This window comes from Pituophis catenifer, unplaced genomic scaffold, assembly GCF_029215685.1.
Source record: "Pituophis catenifer annectens isolate HBS135680 unplaced genomic scaffold, rPitCat1.0.hap2 SCAF_1, whole genome shotgun sequence".
Classification (NCBI taxonomy): Eukaryota; Metazoa; Chordata; class Lepidosauria; order Squamata; family Colubridae; genus Pituophis; species Pituophis catenifer.
This window is the reverse complement of record NW_027256881.1, coordinates 53,244,104-53,266,072: the sequence shown is the minus strand read 5'-3', so window position 1 is coordinate 53,266,072 and position 21,969 is coordinate 53,244,104. Positions and strand designations below refer to the sequence as shown.

The following is a 21,969-nucleotide window of genomic DNA, read 5'->3' as shown; positions in this document are numbered from 1 at the left end:
CTCACCTGTTCTGTGCCCAAGAGGATTTGACTGCAATCCCCAAGTGGGATACACATAAAGACACCCCTTTCTCCAACAAACCTGTGGGCGATTATTGCTTATAAAAACTTTCAGCAAGACATCTAATGCTCCTGGGAGAGACTTTGCAGAGCAACACCAAACAAACCTATGATAACAAACCTTTTCAATCAATAAGCCAGAGTTAAAGGCTGAGAGGCCGGATAAACGGGAAAGCAAACAGGTGCAGTGAAATAGGTGAATGACACTGAGACAGTGAAACTGCATACGGGTAGTCATTGAGTTACAACTGTTCAAAGTTACAACGACACTGACAAAAATTACTTTGCAGCATCCCATGGTCACGTGATCAAAATTCAGACACTTGGCAACTGACTCATGTTTATGACCATTGCAGTGTCCCGGGATCATTTGAGTACCTTTTTGTGACCTTCTGACGCGCAAAGTCAATGGGGAAACCAGATTCACTTAACAACGGTGTTTCTAATTTCACACCTGCAATGATTCATTTAACAATTGTGGCAAGAAAGTTTGTAAAATGGGGCAACATTCACTTATTCATTAGGTAACTACAAAATAGACTAAACTGGTTGTGTTGGGTAGGTCAGGTCCATGATGAGATCTTTTACAGATCTGTTACAATCTAGACCTGAGTGTCAGGGAGGAGAAACATGTCATGTCCTTTCTGGGCAATTTGCCCACTTTTGGTCCCCACCTGGCACCCAGCTTTCATCTGTGGCTCCCCATAGCAATTTGCTTGTGACAGTGGCCAGACCTCGGCCAACAGCTTCAAAAAGCCAGCTGAACCAGATGAGGGTAGCTGATGGATTTTAAGCATTGACATGATTTTTGACACACAATAACTTCAAGAGAAGTGTCAGGAGCAGAACTGTGAACCCTATACAACCTTTGTTGATCTCACAAAAGCATTTGATACTGTCAATCAACAAGACCTGTAGTGAATCACATCAAAGTTTGGCTGCTCTGCCAAATTCATTCAGATGGTTCACCACTTCCATGATGGCATGAAGGCCAGAGTGCTGTGTGGTAGAGAATCCTCTAAGGTACTCCAGTCACCAATGGTATTAACCAGGCCCTTGTGCTTGCACTCACTCTGATCAGCATGTTGTTTACTGACCTGCTGATTGATGCCTTTCAGGACAATGGTGATGGAATCACCTCAGCTGCACAGTGGATGGGAAGCTATTCAACTTGAGGAGACTTGAAACTATTACCAAAGTGAAGGAAACTGATCTGAGAGACTTCCTCTTTGCTAACTGTGACTTGAAGCTGACTCAGAGTCAGAGATGCATGTTAGTATGGACAAATTCTCTACAAATTGTGACAACTTTGAACTTATCATCAATATTAAAAAGATAGAGATGCACCAGCCTGCTCCGCATGAACCATTCGCAGAACCCCAAATCACAATCAAAAGGTATAAACTATTGGCAGTGGGCCAGTTCAATTACCTTGGCACCACCCTCTTCCAAGTACTGACCCATTGATACAGAGGTCAATTGCAGAATAGCAAAGGCAAGTTCTGCTTTGGGTAGATTATGTTCCAATATGTGGGAACATAGAGGAACTAGTGCAGCAATCAAATTGAAAGTCTATAGAGCCATGGGTACTCACTATCCTTCTTTAGGCCCGTTCTCGGCTCCCCTAGGACCGTGTCCACGCTCAAAGAACACGCTTAAAGCCAAGCTGGTGTATCTTCATTTAATCGTGGCAATCAGCGCTTACAGAAACCGGAATGCAAAGCTAGCAAAACAAAGACGCAGCTGTCACGCCCTTGCAAGCGAGTCCTTATATAGTTCCTTCCAGATTACATTCAGCTGGAAGGTCTCGTACTTCCTCATTTCCTTCGGACGTACTGGGATGCCGTCACTTTTCTAGAGTGTTCTCAGAGTAGTAAGCTAACCCCACGCGACCCCATAAGGCACCCGTGCACATAAACGCCTACTCGGAAGCCTATTCCACCACCATCACCCATGTGGCTCAACCCCCCCCCCCTTCCAGTCGGGTATCCATGTTCTGCTGGTGCATGGACATGATGTCGAGTGCTTCTTGACGCTCGACAGGCGGCTCCCCCTACCAGGCGTCCGTCTAAGAGGAGGAGACAAAAAGAGATGATATTAATGGTCAGGTAAGGGATGTGGTTTCTGGGGGTTTGCTTTGTGGAACTTTCTCAGTAATCTGGGGGCGTTTATGTCTTTTACAGGTACCCAGGATGCTTCACTATCAGGATACCCTGTCCAGCGGACTAAATAGTATAACTGGCCTCTACGTAGTTTGGAATCGATGATGTCTTGTATTTCATAGTGGGCACCGGCTACCGGGCCAGGAGGTGGTTTTGGTGTTGTAGTGGGTGTAGTGGCCGGTTTTAACAAGCTAGAGTGGAAAACCGGATGGGTCTTTCCCAATAAGGGGGGTAGTTTTAACATGAATGTTACGGGGTTAATTACTCTAATGATAGGAAATGGGCCTATATATTTGGGTCCTAGTTTTTTACTTGGTAATCGTAGCTTTAAGTATTTTGTTGACAAATAAACCAGGTCTCCGATCTGAAAAGATGGACATGTAGCCCTCCTTTTGTCTGCCTGGAGCTTGTATTCATCGGCTGCCCGTGTCAAAGCGGTTTTTACGTGAGGCCACACAGCATTCACGTTAGTAGCCCAGTCGTTGGGAGTCATAGGTTTTTGGAGGGAAAGGTCTAACTCCGGGATAGCAGGGAAGTCCCTCCCCATGACTACCCGGAACGGAGTAAATCCGGTACTCCGATGTACTGCGTTATTGTATGCCGTTTCAGCAAATAGAAGGTAATCAACCCAATCGTTTTGTTGGTAGGTAACGTAGGAGCGTAAGTATCGTTCTATCATGGCATTCGTGCGTTCAGCAACACCGTTCGTACTAGGGTGATAGGCTGAACTAAGGCCCTGGGTTGACCCTATATCACGGAGAAACCCTCTCCAGAAACGGGCGGTGAATTGTACCCCTCTGTCTGATATTATCCTCTTAGGCACCCCATGCAAACGGTAAATATGTTGTAGGAATAAACGTACCAGGCGTCGGGCAGAGGGTAAGCCTTTACATGGAATAAAGTGGGCTTGCTTTGAGAAAAGATCGACTACTGTCCAAATAACGGTATAACCTCTGCTACTGGGAAGGTCTACAATGAAATCCATGGCTATTTCCTCCCATGGTCTGTTTGGTTCGGCTACGGTTTGTAATAAGCCCAGTGGCTTCCCTGGTTGTGGCTTGGATACCGCGCATGTGTGGCATCCCCGGACGTATTGGTCAATGTCTTTCCTCATTTTAGGCCACCAGAATTGTCTGCGCGTCAGATGTAGGGTATTAAGGAACCCGAAGTGTCCGGCGGTTTTCCTATCATGGCACTGGAGTAACACTCGTTGTCTCAATGTTGCTGGAATATAGAGTTTATCTCCCCACCACGCTAGGCCATCATGGTGGGTTAGGGATGCTGCATTGTTTTGTGCCCATGCGTCCGTCCGAATGGCTTTCCGTAAAAGCGTGAGCCAATCCTCGGTCTGCGGGGCTGTCAATACATACGCTTTTAGGGGTGAGATTACTGCTTGTAAACCCTCATCTCGTTTACTGTGATATTGCGGCATCCGTGACAACGCATCCGCTAAAAACATTCCTCTAGCTGGCTTATACACGAGGGCAAAACGGAACCGCTGAAAATATTGTGCCCATCTCACCTGTTTTGGGGACAGTTTCCGAGGTGTTTGGAGGGCCTGTAGATTCTTGTGATCTGTCCAGACCTCGAACGGTATGGGATTACCCTCCAGTAGGTGCCGCCATGTCTGTAATGCCCATTTTACGGCATAGGCCTCTTTCTCCCACACTGCCCAGTTCCTTTCTGCGGTTGTAAATTTTCGGGAGGTGTATGCACAAGGCCTTAACATACCGTTCGCATCTTTCTGCATTAGAATAGCTCCTACTGCCACGTCACTAGCATCCGCTTGTATTACGAACGGTTGTGACGTGTTAGGGTGTATTAATACGGGTTCAGTGGCAAAAGCCCGTTTAAGATTTTCAAAGGCTTGTTGGCATTCAGATGACCATTGTAGTTTGTATCCCGGCCTAGGCTTTTTCCCAGGGGCCACCACACCTTTTGTTCGCAATAGCTCCGTTAATGGTAATGCTGTTGTTGCAAAGGACGGAATGAAATGTCGATAAAAGTTTGCAAAACCTAAAAAACTTTGCAGTTGTTTACGGGTTTGCGGAGCTTTCCACTCTAAGACCGCAGCTACTTTCTTCGGGTCCATCTGGATACCAGTACGACTAATTCGAAAACCTAGATAATCGATCTCCTCCCGGTGGAACTCACATTTTGAGAGTTTTACAAAAAGATGTGCGTCCAGCAACTTGGTCAGGACCTGTCTAACCAGCTGGACGTGTTCTTCCATTGTATCAGAGTAGATCAAAATGTCGTCCAGATAGACTAAGACGCCCCGATATAGGTGTTCATGTAAAATACCGTTTATAAGCTGCATAAACACCGCTGGTGCCCCTTGTAGACCGAAAGGCATCACCAGGAACTGGTAGCTGCCGAGGGGAGTGTTAAATGTGGTTTTCCACTCGTCTCCCTGACGTATCCGTACCCGATAATAGGCTTCGCGGAGGTCCAATTTCGTGAAGATTTTCCCTGACGCCAGGGTAGCCAACAAATCAGTTATCAGCGGCAGGGGGTACAACGGTTCTACGCAGACAGCATTCAATCCCCGGTAGTCAACACATAAACGTAAGCCACCATCCTTCTTACCTCGAAAGAGGACGGGTGCCGCTAAATGCGAACGACTGGGACGAATAAATCCCCGGGCCAGGTTTTTATCTATATACGTTCGCAATTCCTTCAGTTCCTGTGGTGTCATCGAGTACATACGGGGTTTTGGCAACCGGGCTCCGGGAAGTATTTCGATACCACAATCCGTATCCCGATGGGGGGGCAGGATGTCACATTCTTCCTCGCTAAATACTCGGGCGAGGTCATTATATGCTTGGGGGTATGTACCTTGTCTTGTTGTTTCTTGCTGGAGAGCCACCCTCTCTTTTGTACATGGCAGTCTGAGCCTACGATAACCCCCCTCCCACCATATGTGTGGTTCCCACCTGTCCAACCACGCGAGCCCAAGAATGATGGGTTCGATCATCTGGGTTACTACAATGAACCGGATCATTTCCTGATGGGCTCCTATTTGCAGGAATACGGGTTCTGTAACACTGGCAGTAGGTGTGCCTCCCAGGATGGACCCATCCATCTGCTCGAATTTAATGGGGGTACGAAGAGTCAGGATCCGAAGGCCCAAGCCCTCAGCTACCGACTGCCGCATAAGGCATCGAGTACAGCCTGTATCAATTAAGGCTTTTTGTTCACACTCCTTCTTAGTGACAGGATGTCTAAGGGTCACTGGTATCAGGAAGGGGTGTACAGGGTCACTTACCATAGGATCCTGCAACTCATCTCCGTTGTCGCTTTCTTCGGATGCGTCGGGGACATGAGCCGTCCCTGGCATGGTATTACTGGACCGGGTTGTCGGTTCTAACGAGGGCGTCTGCGTGGCTGCCCTAGAGCGTTCTGGTGTTCGTAGGGGTCGGTCACGTGGCGTGGTAGTCGGAACGGATGGCCGGGAAGTTGACAGTCGCGGGGCTGCGACGGGGCAGTCCGCAGCTCTATGACCCTCTTGGTTGCATCGAAAGCACCTGAACGGGCGTCTGTTCGCCTCGGTAGCGGTCGGCCCGAATGCCGGGGTTCCTCTAAACGCCCCGCGGTCACTGGACCTGCCACTTGGACCACGACGGGACTGGAACGGTGGTGTGTTCTGAGGCCTGAATTCTCGTAAACCAACGTCTAGGCTCACCGCTGCCTTGTACCATTCGGACAATCGTGGGCCTAGACCCCGGTATACACAGGCCTGTTTTATTTCTCTATCTAGCCCTGCCTGGAATTGGTGGATAAGTAATCGCTCTGGCCACGAATGGAGTTTTCCTGCCAGATTACGGAACTCCTTGACATAATCCTTGGCAGGGCGACCACGCTGTCGTAGGTTGACCAATTCACCTTCGATGACCTGGGTCCGAGTTTCATCCTCGAACCTATTGCGTAATGCTTCAAGGAACAGGCCCAGATCTGTTAACTCGCGGGCGTGTTCACTATGCAAATCGGCAACCCATTCAGCTGCCTCCCCCGTGAGCACTGCTGTGACCGCCACGACCATGGACCACTGCGAAGGATATAATCTGCCATAAAGGTCCATATGGCTTATTACCTGACTCAGGAACAGTGCCACCTTTCCTGCAGTTCCATCAAATGCAGCCTGCACAGGCGGTAATCCCCAGGGATGTTGCTGGAGGGGGGGTGCCCAGGGACCGTGGCCCCATGCCGGTAGCGGGTCTCTGTAACGCTGTTGTGGTGGCCTATCTCCTGTGCCGGGTAGCTGTCGAGGGGCGTCTCTCACGGGATCTACTCTCCTCTCTCTCCCGGGCTGTGTAGCGGCACCGGAAGTTGCGTGGCTGCCCTCGCCCCCACCGTATGAATGTACAGCCTGTCTCCGCTCTCCACTCACCCAGCGTTGTTCACGCCCCTCCAACTTCAGCTTCGGGCTGGCAAGGCGGAATTTGCTGTCAGAACTCCCACCCGCCGTACCACCTCCCGACCAGGAGGTGGCTCCCTCCATGCTGGGCGCCCATGGCTGCCAGGAGGGCGCGTCGCGAAAGCTCGCCTCGCCAAAACGGTCGCGTAGGATCTCTAGGGTGGAAGGCCCCAGGCCAGTGGAGTGGCTCCAGTCCCCTTCCTCGTCTTCCAGCCATCGCCGTTCCCTCCAATCCTGGAACTGGGAACCGGCATAGGGCGGGGTTTGAAGACGCATCCCACCTGTCTCTGGGCCGGGCGTCTCCCGGGCGTTGCGTTCGCGTTCCTTTCGTTCACTAGGGGCGCCGTCGACCCCGGGCTCATGCTGTTTCGGCCGCACCACCGGCGGGCTGGCCGCCCCATCCATCCCGGCGTCAACCTCCTCCTCCGCTTCGCCCACGGTCTCCGCTGTATCCTCCGGCAGCACGTCGGCCGCTACGCCCTCTGCCATCCCGTTCCTTCCTTCACGGGGGGGCGGCTCCAAAACGGCTTGTGAAAAGGGAGAGCTGCGTCTTCCTCTCGGCTCCCCTAGGACCGTGTCCACGCTCAAAGAACACGCTTAAAGCCAAGCTGGTGTATCTTCATTTAATCGTGGCAATCAGCGCTTACAGAAACCGGAATGCAAAGCTAGCAAAACAAAGACGCAGCTGTCACGCCCTTGCAAGCGAGTCCTTATATAGTTCCTTCCAGATTACATTCAGCTGGAAGGTCTCGTACTTCCTCATTTCCTTCGGACGTACTGGGATGCCGTCACTTTTCTAGAGTGTTCTCAGAGTAGTAAGCTAACCCCACGCGACCCCATAAGGCACCCGTGCACATAAACGCCTACTCGGAAGCCTATTCCACCACCATCACCCATGTGGCTCAACCCCCCCCCCTTCCAGTCGGGTATCCATGTTCTGCTGGTGCATGGACATGATGTCGAGTGCTTCTTGTGAACTGTGTATCCAAGGCATGCAAGACAGCTTAACTATTTCTATATGACTTGTCTTCACAGAATATTAGGTATCAGATAGCTAGATAAAGTACCAGATACTGAAATTCTTTCTAGAGCAAGTCTATCATCAATCCACACACTGCTAATGAAAGCACAGATCCAGTGGGCAGGCCACATCATTTATATACAGTACGAGTGCACATCCAAACAGCTCCCTTTTGGGGAAAACATTTGCATGGATGGCAGAAGAAACATTACAAAGACATATTAAAAGTCTCCCTGAAGTCACTTGATATAGACATGACTACCCAGGAAACGCTGGCTCAAAATTGCTCTACCTGGCATGGCCTCGTTCATCAGGGCTGTCAACTTTACGAAGTAAGGCAGACTGCAGAAGCACAGATTAAACGTGAGTTGCACAAATCTAGAGCTATCACTGCAACAACTCCAGTGTGTACATGTTTGCTCAACATGTGCCAGGACATTCAGTCATCTTCAGATACAGCACATTTAGCTTTAACATGACTTTATCAATTATGAAGATCTTCATCAATGATGATGAATGATCAATGCCATCCAGATCTACAGCTCTTGCTTATGTTCTTACTCCAAGGTCTCCTAAATCAACATAGTCTTTCACACAGAGAGCTATGAAAATTGTTTTTCCATTATTAAAACAGAATTCTAGTATAAGGATCACAAAGTGATTAGACTAGATATCTAATATAAAAATCAGAAACAGAGATGCTAACAAATAGGAAAACCACTAAGAATTAAGGCTAAGATTAAACAAAAATAGGGTTTTCCTATAACTATTATCCACTGCTTAGAGGAAATCGAAAGTCATGTTAGGAAAACCGGTATTCACTGATCTGAATAATAATTTATAAAAAGTCTACAGTCTTAAATCAGGTAAATTGAGTTTTTTCCTCAACAACCAACCAACTAGACAATATTTCTAATACTGTATATACTTTCATAGATATATTCTGTTGTGTTATAACAGTACTGAAATGGCATTGATCACGCTTGTGGATGATCTCTCGCGAATTCAGGATGGGGGTAGTAAATCCATCCTGTTCCGCCTTGATCTTTCAATAGCCTAGTGCTATTGATGATACTATCAACCATGGCATCCTTTTGGCCAAGGTCAGGGATTGGAAGTGGGAGGAAATTGTTATGGTGGTTCTCTTTTGTTTGAGATTAATGTCAGTTGATGCTGGAAGAGGAAGAGAGATTGAGCCTAAGATCTCTGCTTCCTTGGGCTCTGTTCTCTCTCCACTCCCTCCTACTGGGAGGTCATTGATCAGCATGATGTAGTTTCATCAGTAAATCTTCATGATGGCCAGACTTTTCTGTTCATTTGGTACCTTTGGGAGAAGCGAAGGGAAGCAAGGGTTGTTTCATACTGAAATAGTTTTTTTAATATAAAAATCGGCTCAGCTGCTGTGCTGGATTAAAATCACATATCCAAAATTATGACCATTACAAAGAAGGCAGCAAAGCTGATTCTAAAGTTGTGTTTATTAATGGCATGAACTTGTTCTGCTTTCTCTGTGTTTATCTTTCTCTGTACTGTGAGAGCAAGAAGCAGCTTATTAATGTTCAGAGATTGCATACCAATGCTTAAATCCTGCTGAAGCTTCCAAGGCTAGTATGGTGATTCTGCAAAAGATTTATAAATGGTGTTTGAGTTAAAAAGAATCCATATTTGCAACTTGGGGTTAAACTGTCAAGTCCTTGATGTACTTCAAGCTTGGTTGTTTTCTTGTGAATGTTTCATTACTCAACTAGATAACATCACCAGTGGACAAGGAAGCACCAAGGACTCCCAAGGTTGTTTCTGTTGTTCCAACATGTTGTATGGAACGAGGAACTGACAGCCTGCTGTGTGAATAAGACTATGCCAAACTATAGTTTATTTGTTTAGGAAGAACATATCATTATACACAGCAATTATGTCTAGCTCCTACTTTTTGACATGGACTCTCCTCTAAACTTCAATTGGAGTTCAGAACAACAGAACAACAGAACAACAGAATAAGAAGAGTTGGAAGGGACCTTGGAGGTCTTCTAGTCCAAACCCCAGTTCATTTTTCTCCTGAGCTTAAAAAAAAAGCTCTTAATATGCTTCTCCTCCCCCGAGACCTTTATGAAGATGGAAGAGTATTTCTTTGCATAGGCATTCTTGGATGCTATTAAAAGGTGTTTTTTACATTGATTATTATGTTGGTATTCTGCTGATATTGTTCTATTGTTATATTTTACATCACTTTACTTATACTGCGCTTATGGATAAGTATACATCAAATAAAACTTCTATATTCTCAAGAGATAGAAGAATTTCCAACTACCCTACAGGGACCAACAAATTGTATCTGGCTTGACTAGGCATATTTGAAATTACATGAAGATTACTGCCATCAGCACCAGTAGTGGGTTCCACTTACCTTCGCTACCGGTTCGGAACTGTGAGCGTGCACAGCACTTCTGCGCATGTGCAGAAGCCTCTGCGCATGCACAGAGCATCCATGATGATGCCTGGGCAGGTGGGCAGAGCCTCCCACCGCCGCCATTACCGGTTCACCCAAACTGGGGTGAACCGGTAGAAACCTACCACTGATCAGCATCAGATGGATGACCAACTATAGTAATGTGTAATTCTCATGGAACTACATCTAAACGGAGGAAAGCATGCAGTGGAGTACCTCAAGGTTCTGTCTTAGACCCAATACTCATCAACAGTTTCATACATGATTTAGATGAGAGGATAGAAGCAGGAAAAGCCACATGCACAAGTATACAATACAGTAGGTGGTACCTGGCTCAGTAACTGTGAATTGGATCTAGTAGTCCTAGTGGACAGCCACTTAAATATGAGCCAACAGTGTGCTGCAGCTGCCAAAAAAGCCAATGTGGTCCTAGGCTGCCATCAACAGAGGGATAGTATCAAGATCACATGAAGTAATAGTACCGCTTTATACTGCACTGGTAAGACCACATACTCTGGCCAGTTCTGGTCACAATACAAAAATGATGCTGAGACCCTAGAAAGAGTGTAGAAGAGAGCAACAAAGATGATAAGGGATCTGCAGGCTAAGGTATATGAACAGTTGCAGCAATTAGGGATGTCTAGTCTAATAAAGAAAAAGATTGAGGATGGATTATAGCATTCTTCCAACACTTGAGAGGCTGTCACAGAGAAGAGGGAGTCAACCTTTTTTCCAAAGCACCTGAGGGCAGGACAAAAAGTAATGGGTGTAAAATTATGAAAGGGAGCCCCAACCTAGAATTAAAGAGACATTTCCTGACAGTGAGAAAATTAATTGGTGGAATGGCTTGCCTCCAGGAGTTGTGGGTACTCCCTCACCAGAGGCTTACAAGAAGAGGTTGGACAACTTTTTGTCCAGAATGGTATAGGGTCTCCTGCACAAGCAGTGGGTTGACTAGAAGACCTCCAAGGTCCCTTCCAACCCTGTTATTCTATATTATTCTACTATACTATTTTTTCACATATTGTGTATCTTCAGAGCTTGGGGACATTTCACTTCCCATCAGCAAGCAATTTGGACTTACTCCAACTGTTTTAGGAGGTTTTGCAAGAAAAAGTTATTTTGGTGGCTTTTTAGCTTTCCCCCTGGAAATCAATCAAGGTTTTTTTCCCCAAAAAATGATCAAACAAATGCATACAGCATGACACAAAGGTACATAAAGGGGATGCAATTTTTTTTCTTCCACTTTTGAAAAGATTCCCTTTTCACTTCTCCCTGCCATCCAGATACTATTCAAAATTCTTTCACAGGTTCTGTTCTCAACCATTTATTATGGTAGTCCCTTCTGCCTATATACATATCTAGAGGGCAAAAGAGGTCAAAGTGATTTTCATCCAGATCACCATATGATTGCAATATTTTCTACCTTGAGCTGCCTTCAAAGACAATTCTGAAGTTATATTATTATAGAATCATCCCTACCCTGTGGTTGCTGCACTGATTCCTGGTAATTCAAAAATCTGGAATTACTTAGAATGCTCTGTGTTGCGGGGGACCAGGATATATCAGGGGCTATCCTACCACATTTGATTCTGCCAGTCCAATCTGGCAGATAGACAATCACAGATAGTCCCTACTGAGAATCCCATCTCCATATAAGGACAAGTACAAAGACTCTGAGCCAGATATATGGCCCTCTCCATCTTTAAACTCTGGTTCCCTAGACAGTACAGTGACTTCTTTCTTATTTAGGAAGGATCTGAATACTATTTTATTTCAATGGGCTTTTGGCCCCAGTGCAATGCAAGGTTTCTTTTCAATGGGAAGTGTTACATTATGCTTCTGGTAAAATCAATGGTGGGATTCAAATAATTTAACAACCAGTTCTCTGCCCTAATGACCACCTGGGTAGGCATGGCTCGGTGGTCATATGACCATGTGGGCATGGCCAATTCAACGTCAGTCACGTCGATGGGCGTTTCACCATAGCTGTTACAATGTAATAACGGTTAACCAGAAAGGCAGTTTCTGTAAGCAGGGCAATAAAGATTAGGTTAGAAACAACACCAGAATGTTTCCTTCCTGCCTTCCTTACAAGATTAGCCCTGTAAAGTGGAAAAAAGCAAAATAAGATTTCTTGCAACAACCAGTTCTCCAAACTGCTTAGAAAGTTAACAACCAGTTCTCCCGAATAGGTGCGAATTGGCTGAATCCCACCACTGGGTAAAATGGTAAAATACTGAATGAAATTTGTTGAATTACAACAGCCACATAAAAAGACATTCCTTACTGTGATGTATAAAAAGCTGTGGTACCTAAAATTTCATTTGCTACTCAAATAATGAGCAGGTATGAGAGTCCTACATTCTTTTCATTTGGCGACATTCCCGTCATCTCCACCAAACACGCACAGCTGCAAAGCTGGAGAGAAATAGTTTAGTTCTCTTCATGTGTTTTGCATTTCTAAATAAAAGGATGAGACAGCAGGTGGATTTGGATACTAAATATTAATGTCTTAAAACCTAGAAAGTTGCTGCCGGTCAGTATAGACAACGTTGGTGTCCTCTAGACTTATTTAACTTCATCTCCCATGATTCTGCAGCTAGCATAGCATCATGGGATTTGAAGTAAAACATATCTGGAGGATATTAAATTGGATAAGGATGATCTAGTCTAAGGCAGCTTTCTCTATTCAAGTGGAGAATGATATGGAAGTTGAATGCTATAAACTCTACTGAATTGCTCTTTCCATAGATCCATCTTGGACTTCTTTCTCTGCATCCAACCCACTCCACAGAGTTGCTGTCAGCCCTAGAGCCATCTTTGATGAGAGCCTTCAGGGCTGCCACAGCAACGGTTGAACAGACTGTGGGAATGGGAGGGGGGAGGGGAGATTGGAGGGGGAGGGGATATTGTTGTGGGGAGTGTAATCATAAACAACATTTTTTCCCTTGGGACTCAAGGACGTCTCACCAGCACATGGGGAGGAGCGACTGGAAGTTGACTGAACTTGAGACGGTGACCTGATTCGGCCATGTGATGCAGATGGGAATGGAAGAGGATGGATCTTTGACTTTGGTTTTGGGTGGGGAAAACACAGGAACCTCAGATTTGGATTTTCCCCAGATGTGCCAATATGACATCTCTCATAAAATTGCTTTGAGGAAGATTCTTGCCTCAGAGTTTTGATTCTGTTGGGAGTGTTACTTGGAACCCTGACAGTTGTTCTGTTGTGGGGAAAATAGGAGGAGGAAGGTAATATTAGGTATGATCACCAACTTGAGTTATTTATAAAAAATAAACGCAGGCTATAAATAAGTGAATAAATCTATGTGCATCTAATATAATTTGAAATAATTTAAATGTAATACTTCCTGAAAGGAGAAGTTTCAAGAATCACAATTTTGAATTACATAAATAACTCATGCACGCATCCATTAAAAGAGCCATACAAAATGGTCAGCTTCAAAGCAGGCTAGAGGCTACCTGTGGCTACCTCCATGTTGTTGAAAAGTGACTGTCAGAATGCTAACCTTTTTGAGAGGTGGGAATGTCAAGGTTTCCCTTGGAATAGATTCAAAAAACTTTTCTTGGCCATTTTTAAAAATTCACAATATGTGTACTTCCCAAATTTTCAGGCAAACTGTAGAATGCTCACGTGTGTGGCTATACATAAAAAAGTGTATTCATTAAGAACTCACTGAACAAAAATTAATATTGTAAAGCATAGGAAAAAAATGCAAATATTTAAAAACGGACGCAAAAATGAATGGACATTTTTGGATGGGAGGAATCAAAGTCATAAATGGATGTAGTAACCAATACTTGAATAAAAGGGAAAAATGGATACAAATCAAACTGAGGAGTCCTGAAACGCCATCCAACTTTATGTGACTTGCAGAGATTACATTACTTTGTTTTTGTATAAGGTTTCTTAAACCCTCCATTATCACCATATTTAGTTTTCATGATAAAATTTCCAATGATCTGTGCCTTTGTTTCCTGCCAAAAGAGATGGGCAAATCATTGTATATACATGGGAGAAACTCAAAAATGTGCTTAGGTGGGAGCACTGCATTGTAGGCTCCAGTGCAGAAGCACAGCCCTTCTTTCCCAAGCATGTTGTTTTACAAAAGGCAAATATCAAGCCTCTTTCAAGCAGTTGCTTAAAAAAAGCCTTTACACTGAGAAACACTTTGAAGCTTTATCAGCAAGTTCTTTCCTCTGTCAAGGTTTGCACTTTTCTGACCATAGACAAGCTGATATTGCCTAACTCAACCCCACAGCTGATGGGGTGATTGCCTGCTAAGTTGCTCTTAGTCTCCAGACTGAAGTGCTGATTCTGTTCCCGTGGGGGAAAGCATCACATCATGCATTCTTGTAAACGTCTGCTGCTCAATGTACTCCACGAAAGAGGAGAAGGAAGAGAAGGAAGCAGCTCTCAAATTATAAATCTGAAGGGTTTTATTTTTCACAGTTGTGGCTATCATGATTTTTTTTTAAAGTTGAATTTAAACAGCTTGGAAAATGGTAACTGGAGAAGAGAAGAAAGGGATCTTATGGTAGAAAGCTCTTTAGGGGATCAGAAGCAAAGCATGGCCATGTTACAACACTCTAAAAAGAACATTCTAGATCAGGGGTGTCAAACTCAAGGCCCTCAGGCCAGATCCGCCTCTCAGGGTACTTAGATCTGGCCCATAAAGCTGCCCTGGAAACAGCAAAGCACTAGCCCGTGGTGCCTCTGCCAGCAAAAATGGAGCTCGGGAGGGCTGCATGCAGCCCTTTTGAGCTCTGTTTTCAGCTGTGACAGCTTCCTGCAGCCCTCTGCCAGCAAAAATGGAGCTTGGAAGGGTTTTCACTGGCAGAGAGCTGCAGGAGGCCATCACAGCCAAAAATGGAGCCCGGGAGGGCTGCAAGCAGAATGCGGGATGTCGAGCTGTCCACACCCACCCCAGTCATGCCCACCCCAGCCACGCCCACTCAGCCCTCCCCCACCCCCCGAGGTCAAACACAACCCTGATGTGGCCCTTCAATAAAATCAAGTTTGACACCCCTGCTCTAGATCAGTGTTTCACAGCCTTGGCAATTTTAAAATGTGTGGGCTTGAACTCCCAGAATTCCCTACCTATTTTCCCCTGCTGGCTGGGAAATTCTGGGAGTTGAGGTCCACACATCTTAAAGGTTGGGAAACACGGCTCTAGATGTACTGTACTGCAATTCCAATCATTCTCAGCCACGATGGTGGAAGTGAATGGTGCTTATCGCCAACGATAGGGAAAATTTCTGATCGTTCCACAGTCAAAAGTTTGTGAAATCCAGGTTCTTTCTGTCCTACTAATGGAGATGTTTGTGACCTCTGTTCAGGTATTTTTTAAAAACAAAATTCTCATTCAACAGTATCAGTCTAAGTCAGTAGGCACAGCATCTCGTTTATACATCTTAGAGATGAGCAGACTGTCAGAAAAGAAAAAAAGATGTCAACTTTATCTTTACATTCATTCATTGGTATCCTTCAGTCTCAAGAGACTATGGTATTGTGCTCTGGAAAGAGGTCCTAAAACAGCATCTAGTGTGACTAAAAAGGCCAATTCAAGAGTGGCAATCCCTTCCACATTGAAGGCAGAAACATTCCCTCCCCTGCCCAGCCCCCAGTTTTCGCTGGTTTCAGGACTGCCTCTTTGCCTCAGCCTGCCTAACAAGTGTCTATTCGAATTGGAAAAGGCCATGCTGCGTCTTTAACCTCCAAGTTGAATGATCGGAGGTCAAGGTTTCCCAGTTGTTAATGTCCATTCCCTCTTGCAGATATCTTTATATCGCAGCTGTGGTCTCCCTCTGAGGCGCTTTCCCTGCACTAATTCTCCATACAGGAGATCTTTCGGAATCCAACCATCAGCCATTCTCACAACATGCCCCAGCCAGCATAGATGTCACTGTTTCAATAGCTAGAAATTCCAGCATGTTCCAAGACTGCGCTATTTGGAACTTTGTCCTGCCAGGTGATGCCAAGAATTCATCGGAGACAGCGTATATGAAAGGTGTTCAACTTTCTCTCCTGCCATGCATAGAGGGTCCAAGACTCACTGCAGTACAAGAGTGTGCTCAGGACGCAGGCTTTATAGACCTGGATCTTTATATGTTCCGCCAGCTTCTTATTAAACCATATTCTCTTTGTAAGTCTGGAAAATGTGGTGGCCGCTTTACCAATACATTTATTCAGCTCTGTATCTAAAGAGAGAGTGTCAGAGATAGTTGAGCCAAGGTACACAAAGTCATGGACGACCTCCAGTTCTTGTGCAGAGATTGTAATACAGGGAGGTGAATCCACGTCCTGACCCATGACTTGTGTTTTTTTCAGGCTGATAGTTAGTCCAAAGTCTTGTCAGGCCTTGCTAAACCTGTCCTCCATATCTTTACAACCATAACTGAAATTCATGACCAGGATTTAGAGCTCTGTAGGCCTAGATTGGGGTGGGGGAGGGTGGACTGTGTTTCTTTCACATTTCAAGGTTTTAAAATCAACTTCTTTCTGCCTTATTTATTTAAAAAGGCAAATTTCAGTAAGGTTATACTGCATTAAAATATGATTATTTTTTTAGGAAAAAAGCTTACTTATTCTTCAGTCCAGCACATCTACAGCTGGAAAGGCTGCGGTTAAAAAAAAGAAAGAAAGAAAAAAACTGCTTCTTTTTCTTGCCCAGGACATTCCCAGCCAGTGACATGAGTGGAAAGCTTGATTGAGACACTGCCCACTAGTTTAATTATTGCATTTTTAGACCTGCACAGAAACACGGTTAGTCAGTTTGCATATCACCTATTAAAAATAAATTGGACTCTGAGTTAATAGAAGGTTGCGGCGTTCACCAAAATCATTATATCTGAACAATCATTAAGCTTGGAACCAAACCAGTCTGTAGAACTAATGTAACCTCTAGCAGACAACATACACCCAAAGGAAAAATGATACAGTCTTTTGAACTGATAAAGTAACAATTTCAGTTCAGATGATAAATGCATTTTTATTATACAGCATCTGCCTTCATATATGAATGTGCCCTGAATAATTGTAGATTATATTCTAAATAAAGCCATTCTTTTCAGCCAATCTTCCAACCATAATGCTATTTGCTTACACATTCTGCCAGTCCCGATCAACAATAACAAATGGGTTCATGCATTGCTCCGAGGCATAATGTGATTTGTTTACAATTTAGCAGCAAATAAGCTATTCTGACATCTTGGCCAATGTGGCTTATTCCACAAATCATGATTAAAACAAATAATTTTACAAAATGTACATTCAGTCTCAAGCAAAAACATATTACACAATGTACAGAGAGGTGACTGAGCTAATCTACATGGTTTATTAAGTTTCAGTTTCAGTTTGGGTATACAGTAGTCCTCAATTTGCAACCATTTAAAACTACGACAGCACTGGAAAAAATGATTTACAACATTCTTTGCACTTGCAACTGTTGCAGCAATCTTTGTGTTAAATTAATATTTACCAACAAAGAAATAAAGGGAGACTAGTTGATTGTTGCAGCCATCCCACATCATGTGATCAAAATTTGGGAGCTTGGCAACTGGCATGTATTTACAAAGGTTGCCATATCTCGGGGTCATGTGATCGCCATTTGCAACCTTCCCAGCTGACTTGTGACATGCAAACTCAATGGGAAATTTGCTTAACAACTGCATTGTTCACTTAGCAACTGCAGTAAATCGCTTAACAACCATGGCAAACAGGATCATAAAATTGGGCACGAGTCACTTAACAACCACCTTACTTAACAATGAAAATTCTGGTTCAGTTGTGGCCATAAATCAAGAACTATCTATTTACTCAGTTGCTGGAAAAATAATTCTTTACCTACAGATAACAAGTTGGAACAATCGTGGTGAACACTGCTATTTACAGAAATATGGAATGGGTTTCTGTGTTACTTCACTAGAAATATACCAAATTATGCCAAATACCTCAAAATTTAGGAATGTCTTTAGTACAAAGTCTGCCTAATCCAATTTGGAGCAGTATCTATTTAATTTCATTAAACAGGTTTACATCAAGGTAGCAAAAGACCTGGAAGAGACCCACTGAAATACAATTCTTTAAAGAATTTGTAACAAGTGTGATGGAACAGTGAAATCTTATTCCTGTTTAGTGTGGCTTAGTTTCAAAAAAAGCATGAATAGGGACTATACAAAGTGGAATCTACCTTCAAGTAAGCATGCACAGGATTATACTGCAAAACATTCTTAAAATAATGTAAGTCCTGCCATGCGGTAAAGCCATAAGAATATTGTAGTTTTTGGGTGAATATTGCTATTTGAAAAGTAAATCAGAAGTTAAACTTTTACTTAAGATACACTATGGAGAGTGTATGTATGTGTTTTTGTGTGTGTGTGTGCGCGTGCATATATATATATATATATATATATATATATATATATATATATATATATATATATATATATGTGTGTATAAAACATTCTACAGCACAACCAAATACATATGTTTTGCAGGATTTAATCTTCAAATTATAGACCTAGGAAGTGCACTTTGTCCCCAAGAACAACACTAAACCATTCTAGTTTAAAGACTCTTGTAACCATTCACAAAAGCTGAATATCCTATTAAACAAGAACATTTTAAAGGCACTAAGGCCATTTTCACAAATGACACTGAAATTTGTTTTCCACGGTTCCCATTTCTGCAACTTGAATATAGAATCCCTCTAAGTTAAACGCACATTTGGTTTAAAACTGTCTCTCATTTTCTTTCCAGCTGTAGCACAGTTAAGAAGTGAACTCATTTCAGATTTAAAAGCCTTTAGCATTTCCTTGTGAAAATACCCTAAAACTGAAGGGAAGGGGGAAAAAATGCAATCTCCATCCCTATCTATTTCAAGCAAGTACTATACTTAAGGGACCAAAACATATAATTCCTTCCAACTATTCCACAACCTCCCTTTAAAGGTGCCAGAAGCATCATTTAGGATCGGGTGTTATAGGGCACCTATAGAGCATTCCTTCATTGGCTTCGGGCCAAACTATTGACAGCTAAGTGGGGGAGGGGTGTGGAGGAATCAGAAAATCCTCTACATGCAAGAACATGCTGTCAGGCAGAGTGTTTTATGTTTTTATTAAGTGTAACATTGCACTCACACACACAGTGTTTGTGCTCATGTGTGTGTAGATTTATAATACCACACTATAATACACACACATACATGCAACAGACAAACCAGTATCACTTTCCCCCACCGGAGACCTCTCTGAGCCAAGACCGCTTTAGCCTGGGGCGCTGCATAAACTCAGCCACCATCCCGTCCAAATGATTTACTAGTGGAACCAGAAACTTGTGTTGACTGCGTGAATTATGGTTCGATTCACCTAGGCAAAGCACACCCCGTAAATAAAGCCCTTTCAAAGGCACCCCGACCAAGCCACACAGGACCCTTTTTCAAACGGCTAGCGCGCTCTCCTTTCTCCCACTTTCCCTGCGGGTTGAAAAAGAAAAAGAAAAAGAAACGAAACTTGGCGGGGAAACCCGCTTTCTTTTTAACGGGAATCCGAGCGAGGAGGCTCCCTCCGCCGAGCGACCGCAGCCGCCAAGTGGGGGGGGGGAACCAAGCTCCGCCCGAGCAAAAGACGAGCAGGTGTCTGGTCACCACGTGGGTTCGGAGATGCTGATTTGTTGTACCCGAACCAACTTGGCCGCTCGGATCCGAAGTCTGTCGCGCGTTCCCGGCCAGCGTTAAAGCCCCGTTGTCCTCGCGCCGGTATCACCCAGTCCCGTTTGGCCCCCTTTATTCCCCGCCAAGATCCCACCGAGGAGGCGAGGCGGGGCGGGCCCTTCACGTACCTTTGGCGTCTGCCGCCCTTCGGGTCCCGCCGCTTCCAACTTCCTCCTGGCCCCGAGAAAGAGAAGGAGAGCGGCGATCCACAAGATCCCCAGGACAGACAACGCCAGCCTTCGACTCAGCCGCCTCATCTTTAGTTTGGAGAAGAGCGAGGAAAGCGGCGGAGGGGGAGAAAAAAAAAAGTCTTCTGGCTTTCGAAAAGCGGTGAGGCGGGGCGGGGTTGGAGCTGACTGGCACGCTTCCCGCCCCTCTGAAGCGGCCAAGAGCGCTGCCGGCGAGATGAGTTCAGGCGAGCCCCGCGAGGGGCAAGGCGAAGTAACCACCCCCACCCCCTTTCCGAAGCAGCCCAGGAGAGGACGAAGAGGAGCGGGAGCGGCGCTGGCAGTCCCGGGCCGTCCTCCCCGCGTGGGGTTGGCGGGCAGGGGAGGAGGGAGCCGGAGGGGGAGGCGCCAGGGGGTGGGGAAACGGAGCGGATGGGTCTTCCAAGCCGCGGATCGGAGAAGAGCAGTCCCCCGGCGGTTCTGCCTGCTGCCGGGTTCCCCGGGCGCCAAAGGAAGGGATCCCTCCGTGGCTCAAGCCACCGGCGTAAAGCGAGAGAGCCTCTACCCCCACCCCCCCCCGCCTCTGCTGGCACCGATTTCGGATGAAATCCCGCCCGCGGATCGGTCCGCCGCACTTCCTCCTGCCCTGGGAATAGTAGCCAGGCTTCCCCGCCGACCGCGCACTCCCGGGCCGAATTGACAGGCAGGCGGGGTGGCGCGCTTCGCTTTGCCTGTTTATCCCTTACCCAGGTCAAGCTCGCCCGCCGGGAAGGGCTGTCTCGCAAGCCGCCTTCCTGCCCTCAGCTTCGCTGCCGCAGCTGTCGCCGCCGCGCCGTTGTTGCCAGCTCCCCGCGAGGATTGAGATCGCCTGAGCCCGGGGGAGGCTCCGGCGGGGAATTGGCGGCGAGCTTAGAGGGCTGAGAGAGTTCGAGAAGCCGGCTTCACTCCGGCTCCGGCGTGGACTCGGCTGGCTGAATTGGGATGGGGCTGAGGGGCCCAAAGGCGGCAACTTTGGAGCGAGTTCGGGGAGAAACGCCCGACCCGGCTCGCTCAGGAGGGAAAAGGAAAGCCGTCTATGAGGAAAAGATGCGGTTTGGCTGATGGCGCAACAACCACTCGCGATCCTAACGGCTGCTGAACGCCTTCACACACTTGGTATTTCCTTGGCATTTACGGGCCCTGCTTCAGAGGATCGGGGCGAAGAGCAGCTGGGTGCGAATAGCGTGATGCCCTGCGCGTTTGTGTCAGATTCCATCTAAACCCTCGGGCGCCCATCCATCCTCGCTGCGAGTCAGCTGAAGTTATTTCAAGACGAAGCGCGCGAGGGAAAAGAATAGCCTCCAGTTGCGCAATTTTCTCGCTTCCTCATCCCGCCCTCGTCTATCCTTTGCCCGTTATTACACCAATGGGTAGGCAGGACAGTCTGTATAAAAATACTTTTTCGGCTTTACTCCGTGTCAGGCAGTAATACTCACACGCCTCCCTTCGTGAGAGGTTGGGAGGGGGGAATTCTCCTGCTTGGTCCCCCTTTGGGGGAGGGTGTGGACAGAAGAGAAAGGTACTCCAAGCAGATGCGGTACCCTGTATTGCAAGTTGCTGCCCGCATCTGGAGTGCTTCCTTTGCATAATCTTTTCCTGCTAGTTCCTGAAGCAAAAGGAAGAACCACAAGAAGGGGCTGCCTGCAGAGGCACATCTTGAAAAATAATTCTTCTTAGGTAGGGCTGGCAGATTCCAAGCTTGTGACATCTTGTCTTTGCTCAAAAGTCACTTCTTCAGAATTAAAGACTTTTAAGCCAGAAGTCTTATTTGAATCACCAAATCAAATGGGGGGGGGGAGTTCACATCCTAGCTACCCATTTTATTACTAGTGTTGCTATTTCAGCAACAGTATTTGGGGGGAGGGGTTGCTTTGTTGCTCTTATTGTTAAATAATTGGAAATCTCAAATCCTGGTTAGCGT

At 45.8% G+C, this 21,969-nt stretch overlaps 1 protein-coding gene across 1 annotated transcript in view; it reads right to left on the bottom strand.

The window, feature by feature from the left end:
* GALNT14 (polypeptide N-acetylgalactosaminyltransferase 14) overlaps positions 1–20,142 on the bottom strand; it is a 306,437-nt gene extending 286,295 nt beyond the window's left edge. Inside the window, exon 1 of the mRNA XM_070932429.1 lies at positions 19,971–20,142. Coding sequence (XP_070788530.1) covers positions 19,971–20,099 — 129 coding nt within the window. The 5' untranslated portion in view covers positions 20,100–20,142. The remainder of the gene's footprint in view (positions 1–19,970) is intronic.
* Positions 20,143–21,969: the final 1,827 nt, after the last annotated feature.